This window comes from Cyrtonyx montezumae, unplaced genomic scaffold (assembly GCF_038088225.1).
Source record: "Cyrtonyx montezumae isolate F1298 unplaced genomic scaffold, pur_monq_1.0 scaffold_8, whole genome shotgun sequence".
Classification (NCBI taxonomy): Eukaryota; Metazoa; Chordata; class Aves; order Galliformes; family Odontophoridae; genus Cyrtonyx; species Cyrtonyx montezumae.
The window spans coordinates 16308709-16323822 of record NW_027072089.1 but is presented as its reverse complement, the minus strand read 5'-3'; the positions used below and the strand labels follow the sequence as shown (position 1 = coordinate 16323822).

Sequence of the window (15114 nt, the reverse complement as noted above, 5' to 3'; positions counted from 1 at the left end):
AGCTCTTCTCAAAGTGAGATAAATTCCTAATTTTTTCCTATATTTTCTTAAAAATTATTATTTTAATGTATCTGAGGTTAAAAACATTACCATTTTCTGAGCACCTTTTAAGTTCACATTGCCCTGGAAAGGAAGGTACAATTATTTCTTACTCTGCAGTGGAATTGAGAGCTTTCTTTAGTGTGAATCTCTTCACCTACATGGCTGTGGCCAGAACAAGTCATGGTGTTAGGAGACCCAGAGGAGACAAAAGTGGCCTGACTATGTGGTCACCTGCAGAGCTCTGGCTGCAGCCTATCTCAGGGTTCCTTGACTCAGCACCTACAATTTGTCATCTTCATGGTTTATAAAGCAACCACTGGTATGAGGAAACTAACAGAAATCAACCACTCCTCATCTTTTCCAAAACAAGCCCTGGAGTGGATAGTAAGCTTCCAAAAAATAAAAGCAGGTGTCTTTGAGACACAGAAAATGGATGCTGAAAACTTGCAGAGATTTAAAAAAAAAAAAAAGGCAAATTCATTCCTAAATGTAGTATCAGATTCAGGATGACCCAGGCTAACGTTTCCTGTAGCCTGGACAGCTCTGCTTTAGAATCATAGAATAGCTTGGATGGAAATGACTTCAAAGATCATCTAGTTCCAAACACTCTGCCATGGGCTTGGTTGCAAACCACTAAATCACAGTAGATCAGGTTGCTCCATCCAACCTGGCCTTGAACTACCCCAGGGATGGAGCATCAACAGCCTTCCTGGGCAACCTGTTACAGTGTTTCACAACACTCTGAAAAATTTCCCTGACATCTAATCTATATCTCCCCTCTTTTAGTTTTAAACCATTTCCCTCTTATCGCTATCTACCTGTTTATTAAGTTGATTTCCTTCCTGCTTATACACTCCCTTCAAGTACTGGAAGGCCTCAATAACATCTCCCTGGAGTCTTCTCTTCTTCAGACTGAACTAGCCCAGTTGCCTCAACCTTTCTTCACAGGAGAGGTGCTCCAGCCCTCTGATCATCATTGTGGCCCTCCTCTGGATCCTCTTCAGCAGCTCCACATCTTACTTGTACTGGGGGCCCCAGACCTGGGTGGAGTACTCCAGATTGGGCCTTACAAGGGCAGAACAGATGGAGACAATTCTCTCCCTCACCCTGCTGGCTACCCCACTTTTGATGCAGTTCAGGATAACTGTTGATCTTCTGGGGTGCAAGTGCACACTGCTGGTTCATGTTAAATCTTCCATCCTTGTTCTCTGGAGACGTTCCAGTCCCGCCTGGATGCCTACCTGAGCAACCTGGGCTAGGGAGCTGCTTTGGCAGGGGGTCAGAACATTTTGCTCTGAGCCAGACAAAAAGATCCTCCTCTTTTAAAGCTCTTGTTGGGTTAATCTTCACCTGACTATAGTAACTGGTTGAGAACCAGCAAACAGTTGCACCAGCACAATTGAAGTGAGGCGGTGTTCTCAGAGATCATAGAATCATAGAATCACCAAGGTTGGAAAAAACCTCCAAGATCATCCAGTCCAACTGTTCACCTGTGCAACCTGGGCTAGGGAGCTGCTCTGGCAGGGGGTTGGACTCCATGATCTCTAGAGGTCCCTTCCAACCCCTACAGTTCTGTGATTCTGTGAATGCTAGCCCTGCCTTATACGCATCTTCCCTTAGCACCAGCTTTGCTCATTGCAGGAAACGAGATTCGGACTGGACGGGCCTCCACTCTGCTCAACGCAGCTGCCTCGTTCACTCAGCTTCCAGCAGCCCGTAGCGGGGAGGGACGGGCTGCGGGCGGTGCCCGTCGGGCGGGCCCTGCGGCGGGAGACCCAATGACGGCCGGGGCCGTCACGGCGCCGTGTCACGCGGGCGGCCGCCAAGATGGCGAAGGTGTCGGAGATGTACGACGTGACGTGGGAAGGTAACGCCGCGGCCAGCAGCCGGCCTGGCTAGGGATGGCCCGGGACGGCCTGGCGTTCCGGTGCGGCGCGGAGCCGCTGCAGCCCGCGCGCTCCGAGTTGCGCTGCGCGCCGTGCCCGAGCGGGACGGAGCCGGTGTAGCCAGGCCGGGTGGTGCGGCGGGGTGACTGCGGCTCCTGCTGGAGCTCGGTCTCCCGCAGCCCTTCGAGGGGAGGGGGCTGGAACAAGGCGTGAGCGTGCATTCGGGTTTCCATTTGCTGACCAAGGGGACTGCAGGTCGCAGCTTGGATATCGGGCTGTTGGTAGTTCGAGGGGCCTGCTGCGGAGACACAGCGGTCTCTGCGGGGATCTGGGCCTCCCCTTGCTGTTTTCATTCAAAATTTGTAGAAACACTAGAAGAAGCATCTTTCCCTGCCATACTTTATGCTGTCTTTCACGCCGTTCTCTGTTTGGTAAGGGTGGCAACTTATTGCTCTAAAATCATACAATGTCTGCAAGTTCTTTTATGTATGTTTAACAGTTGTGAAGTTGTGGCTGGAAATTTGCAGGGAGGAAGACCGTTCATTGACAGTCGGCTGAAAAGGCAATGGCATCTTGGCTTATATCAGAAATACTGCTGCCAGCAGGAGCAGGGATTTGATCGTCCCTCTGTACTCAGCCCTGGTGAGGCCACACCTCCAGTGCTGTGCTCAGTTTTGGGCTACAAAAAAGGCATTGAGGTCCAGGAGTGAATCCAGAGAAGGGCACTGAAGCTGTGAGGGGTCTGGAGCACAAGTCTTACAGGGAGCAGCTGAGGAAACTGGGATTGTCCAGTCTAGAGAACAGGAAGCTGAGGGCAGACTGTATCACTGCAACTCCCTTAAAGGAGGTTGTGGCGAAGTGGTCAGCCTTTTCTCCCACGTAACAGCAGTATGAGAGATGATACCTTAAGTTTCCCCAAGATAGGTTCAGGTTGGATATTGGGAACAATTTTGAATTTGAAAGAGCGATGCCGTACTGGAACAGGCTGCCCAGGGAGGTGGCTGAGGCTTTCAAGAAATGAGTAGATGTGGCACTGAGGGACATGGTCTAGAGCACTCAGGTATAGATTGATGGTTGGACTAGATGATCTTAGTAGTCTTTTCTAACCTTAATGATTTTATGATTCTGTGAAGTAGTAGTGAGGAGGCTGTTGTGTGGGGCATTGCTAGCAGTATTGTTAGGCTTTCCCAAAAGTCTGACGCACATTTGAAAATAATAATTATTTTTTCTGTCATTAGGAAATGTGTAGTAGAGTAAAAGTGAAATTTGTGAACAGACTATACAAAGAGTCTTCACAGAGAAAAAGGCATTTCTCTCTACTTTCACAGGTCCCCAGCACAATGAGGCTTTTTACTAGGGGTCATCCCAGGAGGGTTTGTGAACTGGGCCCTAAGGGAGAACTTGAATGCATCTCTGGGAACTGATTGTAGCATACCTTGAATTTGTCTAAAATGCTTGTTTTTGCAACCAGCTCTCTTGTTGGTATTCATCTGAAAAGTCCATTAGGTGCCAAGTCCTTGATAAACAGGATGGCTTTTACTTAAATATTGCTCAGATATGAAAGGGGGATCAGGGGTTGTTTGAAAATCTGTGGAGCAAGGAAACCATTTCAGAGGCTTGATGAGTGGACTCAGATGGTCTGAATGTGGCCTCAGATTGCTGTTGTATTAAAAAATTATACATTTTATAGTTTACATCTTAGGTAGTGTTGATAATTATGCCATTAAAAGCATCATTATAGTTCCTACCTGCTTAAATATACAAGGATTAAAGTATGAATAAGGATGAGAAATGCTGTGGAGCGACAAAGAGCCCAGAATTGCTGGTCTGACAAAGCAGCACAGTGCTGTAGATTGGGCAGTCAGTACCAACAGGCCATGTGCAGCCTCCTGCAGGAGCTCATAAACAAACAGAACTTGCGGACTGTTCATAAATATTTAATTTTTCAGTGACACATTAAAGATGAACTTGGCCCATAAGTGGCTTTTTTTTGGAAAAGATGCACTCTATATGAAGTTATTTCAAAGACTGATTTTGTAGCACAGAATTTAGCTTGTGCATGCAGGGTTAGCTTGACCTTCAAACAAGAACTGGTCACGATGGTCAAGAACTAATAAAGTAAGAGTTGGCTGTCACGGAACAGCCATCTGACCTGTTGTCAGAATTGAACAAAGCAGTCCAGCTTTTCTTTCTCATCTTTGCACCAAGGCACAATTGCAATAACATCTCAAACCCATCTAACAGGAAGCAGAGACTTCCAGCTAGTGAGATGTGAGCTTTCTGGAGACCTGAAGTGCTGTCTGGACTGTTCTTGTTGCTGTCCATCATTGTGCTCCAATCAAAACCAGAAGACCAAGAGAAAGCTGACATATGCTCTAAACTACATTCATTTCAGTTATTATTTTTGCTTGTTTTCCATTTATAAGATTTTAAATAGCTCTTGTGATGACTGTTATTTAAGCTACTTGGCTTGTCAGGACCACTAAATCAGTGTTAAAAACTGATCTGCTTTGTGGTGGTATACGGAGAGGTTTAGTTATGTGTTCACGTGGAGGCTTTTCAAGGATTCTTAATAATTATTGAAAATAGCAACAAGACTTTAGATAACAGTCTGTGTAGGTGAGGGCTTTTTTTTATTTCAGATGTGTATTGCTGAGCATTATATACACCAAAGAGAAAATCCCAAGTGAATTGTAAGCTGAACACTGACTTCAGCATCTCTACTCATTAAATACATCCACTTTAGATGACAAAATTGCTTCCCTCCTCTGACTTAGATGCTGAATTCACATTTAATCTCTATGGAAAGACTCAAAAATAGAGAACAGTCTAGCGTTTTGTCTCTATCATCTGTTTTCAATTAAATGATGATGAAATGTTTTTGTTGTGTTCTTGTTGCTTCTTTGTATTCCTGTTTTCTGCCAAAACCAAAGGGCAGACCAGTTTACTCTGGATTTTAGGTATAGATTGATGTGATTACAGCAGGCAAAGGTGAGATCCCGAGATTTGAGTTGAGGCTGCTTTGAAAGTGGAGTTGTTGCAGCCAAAGGCAGCATCAGCACTGCCAGTTGGATTTCCTTTGGCTCTTCCTGCAAGCACAGAGTGCTGGTCAGGATGGGGTAAGCACCGGGGCTGGAGGCCTGCCCACAGCTGGAGCCAGGGCCATACTGACCTGGTGGGTGTAGGTGAGCCTGTCCGACAGCAGTGTTGTGGTTGTGGGGGTTTGTTTGGTGTTTCAAGAGGAGAGAGGGGAGCTGAGGTGTGGTGGGAGATGTGGTGTCTGTAACAGAAGTCTGGTGTAAAAATGAGCTCCAGAAGGGCTAGGGACTGACCAGGGCAGTGGGTTTTATGTCAGGGTCACATTTTCCCAAGTGTGAGCCCTTATATAAGGGTTACTTAGTATCTGGTTGCTCAGGCTGTATTACCTGACCCATTAATGACAGCAAAAACAAAATAGGCCTTATTTCCTTTGGCTTCCTGTGGGCTGCTGGGTGTTTTTATGGAACAACAAACATTGTGGCAAGCATGCTTGTTCCTTTGAACTTGACACGTTTTGATTCATATGGGCAGGAGAACCCGGGACTGAAAAGATATATCAAGACCAGCCTGCATTCGTGACAGAAGAATAACTGCAGTTAAAGCCAGGCTGTTCAGAATCCCAAAGTGCTCTTATCCAACCTTGTATTAAATGCTCTTTGTACATTTGTCACCAAGACAAAAAAATAAAGTATTACTGACTTTTTCTGATATCTTCATTAGTAAAAATTGGCACTGTTGTTGAAAACCTTGCTTAAGTTTTACTGTAATCTTTAGCATTTTCTTCTACCTTTCATTTAGCATTCAGCACTTGTAAAACTAACGTGCCATTTGGAGGATTCACATGAATTAGTGCATTTAGTCTTTTCCAGCTCTGTCCCGTTGTGTTTTTTATCCCATTGCTGTAAATCCTGTAACTAGTTGATGAGTGGTAAATGTATATTCTATTAGTATGTAATTCATATGCTATTCTGCTTGGAATTGCACTGAATGGAGACACTGATAATTTCCAAGTAAATGCATAGCTAGCAATCAGATGCCTTATTTATTTTTATGCATTTAGCTTGTCAGTTTTACTGAATGTTTGTGTTCTCTCACATTCTTGCTGTCTGACTTTGAATTTCCAGGGACCATCATGTGTCTAGAACCATTTAACTGTACTCATGCATATGAAACATAACCGTGTGGTGGTTTTGGTTGAATTTCAAAAGGCAAAGTGTAGCACAAAGGCAGTCTTATGAGCGAGCCCAGATTGCTTCAGGTAGATAGAACTAAGTTCAGTGCTTAGTTTTTAACTGTCAGTCATGTTAACTGTATTTGGAAGTGCAAAAAAAGCTTCCAGTGGATACATCTACCATTGCATTTGCTTTCCCAGCTGCTGTAAATTATAAAAAAATAAAAAAGTAGCAGTGGTTTTTACTGTACCTTCATTTTCAGTAGAAGCACTATGTAATAGTGAGAACTTATTTTCCTTTAGTTCTCCAGAGTATGTTCTTGTATATGGGACACATACATGTATACAGATACGTGCATAGAGTCATTCTTAGCAGTTTTCTGATGTGAAGAATGAAGAAACCCTCAGCTAGTTGCTGCTGAGTAGTGCTCTCTGGATCACTTTCAGTGTTCTTACACTCTTAGAAACCTGATTTCTGGTAAACAAACACTTGAAATTGGAAGCAAACAAAAATCCATATGTTAAAAAAAATCTCCTTTTGCATCTTGTGTTACCTAAATGAGCAGTGGTAGCTTTTACCTCTGAGCACTTCTCTGATGTATGTAGAAAGCTTTTCCTTCTGTGTTTGTCCGTCTTGGAGTTATATTGGAATGGAATTCTACACCATTTCTTATACCAATAAAAGTGTAAGAAAAAAGTGTAACTGCTGCTGTGTTCTCAGAAGTATTGTAATGCTCTCTTTGTGAAAATGTATTCACGTGGAACAGAAATAGTTTTGATACTGTTTGTAAATATAAGTGTAAAAGTACTTGAAAGAAAACTCTTGAAGCCTGTTTTTCTCAAAACTGGGCAACATCCATTAGATTTGTTTACTGAGTAACCAGTAGCCTGCAAACCTGGAAGTTGAATTATTTATATTACAGCGCAAGCGAGGCTTGAGTGATACAGTTCCAGAGGTCTACTACATGCACACATCTGTTCTCTACTAGTTTTCTTCTATTAGTAGAAGTTGCTTTTTCAGATCTGTTGCTTTCTAAACTGTGCTTCCTATGCGTATTTTAAGAAATAGAGTCCAAATTCCATTCCTATCTGGATATGTGAATATTTTCTCTTGATTTCTTTTCCCCTTTCCCCTTAGATATGCGTGATAAAATGAGGAAATGGAGGGAAGAAAACTACCGGAACAGTGAGCAGATAGTGGATGTTGGAGAAGAGTTAATTAATGAATATGCATCTAAGCTTGGAGATGACAGTAAGGAATTTTTTTGTCTAAGTATCCATTGCTTTTAGATTTTATTTCATTTATCTGTTGTTTTTCACTTTCTGGCCTCTGTTTTATGCGTCTCTATTGCCTTTGTGTATCTCATTGGTAAACTAGGACTTCAGTCTTAATAGTTGCCAAAATTCCCAGGTTTTATTTCTTTTCAGGCTGCAGTGAAGACAGATGTAGAAATTACTCACAGTTAGTGAGTCCAACTCCCCTGCCAGAGCAGGTTCCCTACACCAGGTCGCACAGGTAGGCGTCCAGGCGGGTCTTGAATATCTCCAGAGAAGGAGAGCCCACAACCCCCCTGTGCAGCTGTGCCACTGCTCCGTCACCCTCACCGTAAAGAAGCTCTTGCATTTTCACTATCCATGAAATTATTATTTTCATGTGACTTTAGCTAACCTAATTTCAGTGGACAGGAGTTTGGCGTTCAGTGTTTCATATTGAAAAAGAATTGTTTGAAAACATGTCATAACCATACAGTAGCACTCTACTATAAGCATGATGTAAAATAAAGTATGTTACAGGTTTGAGTATTAATCTCACACAAGCAGGTTTTCATTTTAATGCTAGATCTTTTTTCTTCATTTTCTTTTTTTATAGTTCTGATAATTTAATGTTGACTTAATGTATTTCTTCTAGTTCTTGAATTTTTATTAATTGGTGTTATATAGAAACGAATGGATTTTTGCAGTCATATTAATGCACTGTATTTGCTAATGTGTTATAGTGTTCTAATAAGTTTGTTTAGCTTTAGTAAGTTAACTTTAATTTTGAATAGCTGACTGTATCTGGTGTTCCAGAATTCACATAGCTATTTCAGAAAAGCAAAGTCATGAAGGGCTTTGGAGGTTCAGCATCTGAAGGCACCATGCTGTGTTCTGAGGGATCTTACACTGTAACTGTGAGCAGTGTGTTTGGTAGTCTGTAAGATGGGCTTAGTGTGGCTACTTACAAAAGAATTGTCAGTGATTCCCTCCAATTTAGAAAAAAACATTTGGGAACTAATCTAGATTTTACTCTCAAGTTGCGCTGTTTGAGAATTATGTGTTGTTAGTAATTTATGAGAATTACATTTTAGTAAGGAGTTGTTGAGGATCTTGTTATTCCTCTCAGATCTTCCCATTTTTATTTTGGAAGACAACATTAGCTTCTGTTTCTGCTCTGTACTGTATGTAAATTAAATCAGGTGCACTTAGTAAGATTAGAGCACTTAGTACTTGCAGTACACGTGTTACATGTTTTCCTCTGCCATAACATATTTTTCTGTAGCTTGTGTAGCTGCTCTGTGAAGTTATTCAAATTGGAGAATTTAGTAGACCTAGAAGGAAACTATTATAATCTGTCACTGATTTAGAGAAATTGTTCTATTCCAGGAAGAGGACCATATAAGACTCATGGCAGGAAACGGTTAAGGGAGATTGGTTTTCATTCTAACCTATGGCTGTTCTCCAGCTCTGATCAGAGAGCATGTCCTAATGGGGATCTGTTTAAAAGTTTGCAGCTATAATGTTAGGAATACATTTGCCTTTCAGTATGTCAGAATGTACTTTATGTTACTGAAAGCAATACAGCTACTTAAATGCATTTTTAATTAATTCCATCAGTTACTTAAAATGTCCGTGGTTCCGTTTTTCTCCACAACAGCAGTGGGGGAAGAAAATATGTGCATAATTCATTGATCTTGTTTTCAGTGTAGGTGTTTCCCATTATCTTAAAAAACAAATAAAATCAATTCTCTCAATTTATATCTCATTTTCTGTTCAGTTTGGATAATATATGAACAGGTGATGATTGCTGCCCTGGACTGCAGTCGAGATGATTTGGCACTGGTAAGTTTTGAAGCTGACTTTTCTCTCAGACCTTAAGTTTTCTTCCTCAGTATCTCTTCTTGATAGCTCTTTGGACAGTTGTAGGGTATTCTGAACTCCTTAACTTGGCCTGGTAGGATATCAAGAAATAGACTGCTGTGAAGAAACTGCTTCCACCCACCTTCTGTGATGTGTTTAAGCAGATCATGTCTCTTCCAAGAGCCTTGAAATTATTTACAGCTACTTTGCTATGGGCTAAATTTCAGAAATACTGATGTTGCCATGTTGTCCAGAAAGTGTTTGTTTAAAAACTTCTGAAAACATACAGTTTTTTAATGTTTTGAGGTAAAAATGCTCTGTCACATATATCAGTACTGTATACCATGCTGTCATTGTTGGCAGCCCTTGACACATTGGAGCAAGTCCAGTTGATGTCTAGCAAGGTGAATAAGGACCTGGGCTATGTAATGTATACTGAAAGACTCAGAGACATGAGTTTGTTAAGCCTTGAGAAGGCAAAGAAAGATCTTTATCTTTGAATCTCTAATTATAGATTTGTAATGTGTTGTAAAGTTATAAAGAAAGTGGAGATGGACTTTTGTAGGTGTGCAACAAAGGACAAGTGTGAGAAGGGGCAGCAAAGAAAATTCCACTTTCCAGCATTAGGAAAAAAAAGGTTTGAACAGTGACAACAGTGGACACTTTGGGATGCATAGCACTGAAATGTAGTGGTGTTCCCTGCAGATTCTGAGAAACATATTGCTGTGTGGCCCTGAATCACCTTCATTAAGTTGGAAACTGACTTTATTCGGAGTGAGGATTTGATGCAGGTGACCTCCGAGGGCCCATTCTTTGGTGGGGCCTTCTGATCCAAGTTATTCAATGGTTCTTAACATAAATACTGTTAATGATTATTTGGTTTTAGTAATTTTGTGTGCAGGTTTGTCTGAATTACTTTTGTAAATCAAATAAAATGAACCTGTTTTGAACTCTTACTCATGAGATTAAAAACAAAACTTTCAAAGGTTCAACTCCTTCATGGGAATTACTTTTCCAGTGTCTTGTTCTCTTGTTCTGCAGACAGTAAGCCACCATGTAAAGTCTTTGAGCTTCATGTGGTGTCATTTGGGTGAAACTTAATGGTCTGTGATATACAAGGGTCAGACTAGAGATTGTAATTGGGAGAAGGGCAGTTTGAAAGCAGGCAGAAACAGACAGGTTTATTTTGAGTTTCATATATATATTTTACAATGGAGTACTGGAAAATAGAGGACAACACACTGAACTCCTTGTGAACCTGGTGAACTTCCCTTTTTTGTGATTTGAAAGAAGGCACTGTTGTGGTATAGTTGTCTGTTTAAAGAAAAACAAACTTACTGTATAAATAAATGTATTTCTGTGTTCTGTTTTTTATCTAAATCATTTTTTCGAATTTATTTTCAGTCTTTTCAGGAAGACTTTCATGGAGTTGTTGAGGTAGTGCTGAAAGATCAGTTGTGAAACACTAATTTTACTAACCATGTCAGGGATTTTGAGTTTGTTTCTGTGCTCTCTAAGAGATATTGCTGGAGGTGAGGCAGTGCAGCATTTTATATGCAGCTCAGGAGGAGGTTAAAAGTTCAGAGGGAAACAGACATTATTATTATTTGATTGATTTATAATGAAGAAATAGTTAATTCAAGCAAGTTGGCATCATATGTGACTTTCCCCTACAACTGTAGCCCCAAAGTAGGTTTTTTAGCAGAGAGCTTTTGATGTTTGTGCTTAGAGGAATGGATCTTATCTTCTCCAAATGGGGAGGCTGAGATAGTTTTCACAGTAATTTATCTGGCTTTTTTTTTGTTGTTTTTTTTCCATCTGGTGAAAGTGCATATTGCTGGCAGGCACCTGCATTACCAGTTCATGTTTAAGTTCAGATTTATCTTTCTTTACCTTTTGTCATACCTTTAAAATTGTGAAGTAGGTAGCTGAGTAGCTGAAAAAATCAGATTAACTGTTTCACACATAAATGAGATCTACCATTGTATCTGCAGAGTTTCTTAGATAAACTGGAAAGTAGATGATTGACACTGTGTTGAAACAGTCCTCTCTGGGAACTGATAGAGTCTCTTGTTAACTAATGCAGCATTTAAGAAATGCATCATCATAAATGACTACAGGGAGTACAAGTTAAATTTAAGAAGAATGACTCTCAGTACTGCTGAGATGAGAACAGCCAGAAGATATACACAGTCTATCTTATCACAAAGAGGGCTTCTTTTGGTTTGTTTTGAAAAGTATTACAGCAAGTTGTTTAGAATAATCTCACAACTTTTCATGTCAGATTATTTCTTCTGGTTTCTTAATCTACAGGGGTTCATTTTGGTCTCCCAGCTTCTGTACTCAACTGGACAGTGACGTAAATGGATTTGTGATGAGCGGTTCTACTCTCACTGGACTCCTGTGTTGTAGGGCATCAGCAATTCTTGTGTTGCTGATGGTTTTTTTGTCTGGATGAAAGTCCATCTGCAGATTGTGGGATCCAACATTATGACAAACAATTTCTGTCAGTTTTTTAATGAGTACTGGAGAAAAGCAGTGAAGGTTGTTATATTTCTCCAGCAGCTCTTCATCTACAGACACAGAGAGGGAACTTACTGATTTTTACTGATCTACTTATTTGTTTGTATTTTTTTTTTTCCAAATATAGAGAAATCTGTCTGTGTTGAATTCCTGTTATCCTGCCCAGATGTCTCATTGATTTCAGGAGTTAGAAAAGTTTTACCTCCTCTGCCAAGAAGCTCTGTTCAAGCCAATGACAAACATTTTCTTTGGTTTCAAAGTTTTATTTAAAAAATAAACACAGAACACAGAATTAGCATCATTCGTTCCATTATAAGATATCCATTTATTAAGGAAGTATCACAGAAGTTCTTACTGTCTTTATTTTTCTTAACTGTTTTGTGTTATTATGAGGAAACCAAGTAGACTTCAATGTTTCATAGCATCAGAACTGTTTTAGTAAATGAGTTTACTTTTCAGAGCAAGTAACTATTTCCAGGAAGCCTTGATGATCTAAAATCTAAAAAACTACATAAAATATTTATTAAAATTAGTCTTCTAGCAGACAGAGTTTCAGTTTCTGAACTTATCTTTATCAATACATTTTATTGCTTATTTCAAAAATGGGTGTTTACTTTTGATCCGAGGTCACATCTCAGGCTGTTGAATTTATCAGCCAAGGACTTTTTTTCCCTTCTTCTGTATTTACTATTCTTGATTCTATTTGTACAGTTTTGTCTTCAAGAGCTAAGGAGGCAGTTTCCTGGGAGCCACAGAGTTAAGCGATTAACTGGAATGAGATTTGAAGCTATGGAAAGGTAAAACTTTATTTATTTTTTTTTTTAATGCATTTTCTATCTGGAAAGGTGCATGCTATTTCTTAAAAATAAATTTGGGCATAATAAAAGCATGTCAAAACAACGTTATCATGTTTCTATAAAGAGAATAATGGTGTGCATGATCATGTTATGTTTAGACTTCTTTTTAATTATGTTTTTGCTTGTACTATACAGTGTTACATTTTTGCAATGTTCTGTCAGACTTCATAGATTGAAAAGATCTCTTACTTGACAGTCTAAGTTGTTATACAGTAAAACACGAGGCACTTCTGTGGCAAGGTGTGTGAGGTATACATTGAATCTTGTAGACCTAGAGCAGAAGGTGAAAATAACTGACAGATTTCTTTTGCTTCACTGTACTTCTCTTCTGGTCACTTCAAAATGGAGCTCTTTTTCTTTGTTTTCCAAGTGTTTATAAGTCTGGTTGAACTTAATATGAATTACTGTAGAGTTCTTCATAGAAGCAATTCAAAAATGGCAGAAAGTAAGAGGAAATGTTTTAAAATATCCTTAAATGTTTATAACATACCAAATGTAATATGAATTATTAAGTAATAAATAGTTGAGAACTTACTTTTTTAAAAGGTATACCCTTTGTTTCATGCCGTACAGAGTTAATGGGATTTTGACCCTTTGACCCATCATTAATAAAGGAACTGGAGTTTAGAAGTGGATGCCTAAATACTCCATTATATTTTATCTATTTAGTAGATGTTCTTTATCCATTTCCTTGCAAAATTAAATTTGAAAATATAGTTTGCTATGAGCCATGAATGAAAATCCTTTGCTTGAAACATAAAAAGAGAGGATAACTGTGTTCTGCTAGCACAGGCACAGTCTTAGTGCAGGTAGAAGTTCCACATTCACACTCTTTACGTGTTCCTGAGAAATTTCTGTTATTGTATTCCTACTCTACATCAGCAGAAGACTCTTGTGGGAACTTAGCAGCATGTCTTCTCCCTTTTCCCAAGACCTGTCTGATAGTGCAAAAGATCGTTAATTCTGCTCGGGTCTATTTGTCTAACTGAAGATGTTACTGCATGGAAGCAGATCCCTGTTGGAGATAATGGCCCCCCAAACTGTGTGTTGTTTCAGCAAAGAGGTGGCACTGAGCTTCAGCTTTTCAGAGATGTTTTTAGAAAACGTTGTGATATTGTGGTCAGTTTTAATGCTTGAGACTGGACTATGAGGGGAGCAGTACAATAGAAGGCCAGATTTTGTGTCAGTGGGTTTTCCCTAGAAGTTGGAGGTGGAGGAGGGGCTTTAGGTATGGGTTGTCATGTACACAAGCCCACTTGTAAGTATTCTGAACTGTGCCCTAGGAAGGCTTGCCTCTTTCTGCTGGCTGTAATTGAAGCCTAAGGAGACCTTGTCTGGGGTGATCACATGCTTCATAGAAGCGTACTTCTCATTAAATTTCAGGTGCCTGCAGGAGCTGTTAAAATCCTGTCCTCCTTACCAGAAGGGGGAAATAATGAGGAACATCCTCATAGACACTTGCTGATCAAGAGAATTCTCTTCTAGAACTTGACTTAGTTAACCTGGGGTTATGGGCATTGTGTTTAGCCTTGTGAAATACATAGGATAAAGTAGCAACTAATAGGGAACACAAATATGGCATTTAATGGCATTTTTGTTCAGGTTGGCCTGTAGCAGTCACCTTCTACTCATTACTGCTCATTCACGTTTGTGCTTATACCTTACGGTAACTGGATTGGAAAGCTGAGCTGTGCATGTTGTGGCAGTGCTCAGAAAGCAGTGAGAGCATGTAGTGGGTGTCTAAGGTGAGAAGGGGATGCGTAGCAACAAAATCAGCAGTACCTTGGAAAAGCTGCTTGTCCATCTACTTGCGAAGAGAGGTAGTGTGCCCTATTTGTGTGGTGATGGTGCAGTAGCTATGTAGCCCAATGTATTTTAAGTCGAATTGTTTGAGTTGTCCAGTGTGGGTTCTGCACGTGGCTGACTAAACACATAAACCTGCTTCCCAGAAGATGTAAAGTGTTCATAGCAACTGGAGTAACCTTTTTTGAGCAAACTTCATGTAGCAGTATTAATCAATAAAACCTATGTCTTGGTCATGGAAAACAGTTTCCATTCATTTATGGTAAAGTCTAAGGGGTTGTTCTGTCAATACGAGTCCCTGCAGCTTACAGTTTGCAGCTTAAATTTATAAAATAAATTCTAGAATAGAAGAGAGATGTGGAATTTTAAATTGCAGTAATGAAGTGAAAAGTCATTTTGAATGGCCTTTCAAATTTTGGGGTTTCTGCTTCTTGGGAAGGAAAGAGATTTGGGTTGTTATGATTGGAACTATTGGGTAGAGAAGAAAAGAACAGAAGGAGGGAGTTTGATAAGTTTGGTGTAAAATGTGTAAGTTGTTGAAATGTTATTCCATGAATGAATTGCCATTTATTTTATTTAACTTGATTTAACTGCATTCATGCAGACAGCATAATTATATTCAGTATAAAAAGTATAGTAGTGTTGTTAACTATTGCTAAGACATTTTTGCTAAAAC

At 40.0% G+C, this 15114-nt stretch overlaps 1 protein-coding gene across 1 annotated transcript in view; it reads left to right on the top strand.

Moving 5' to 3' along the window:
- Window positions 1-1824: 1824 nt before the first annotated feature.
- Window positions 1825-15114, top strand: part of EMC2 (ER membrane protein complex subunit 2) — a 37101-nt gene continuing 23811 nt past the window's right edge. Inside the window, exons 1-4 of the mRNA XM_065751849.1 lie at window positions 1825-1909; window positions 7277-7390; window positions 9173-9237; window positions 12490-12575. Of these exons, the coding sequence (XP_065607921.1) occupies window positions 1870-1909; window positions 7277-7390; window positions 9173-9237; window positions 12490-12575 (305 nt within the window). The 5' untranslated portion in view covers window positions 1825-1869. The remainder of the gene's footprint in view (window positions 1910-7276; window positions 7391-9172; window positions 9238-12489; window positions 12576-15114) is intronic.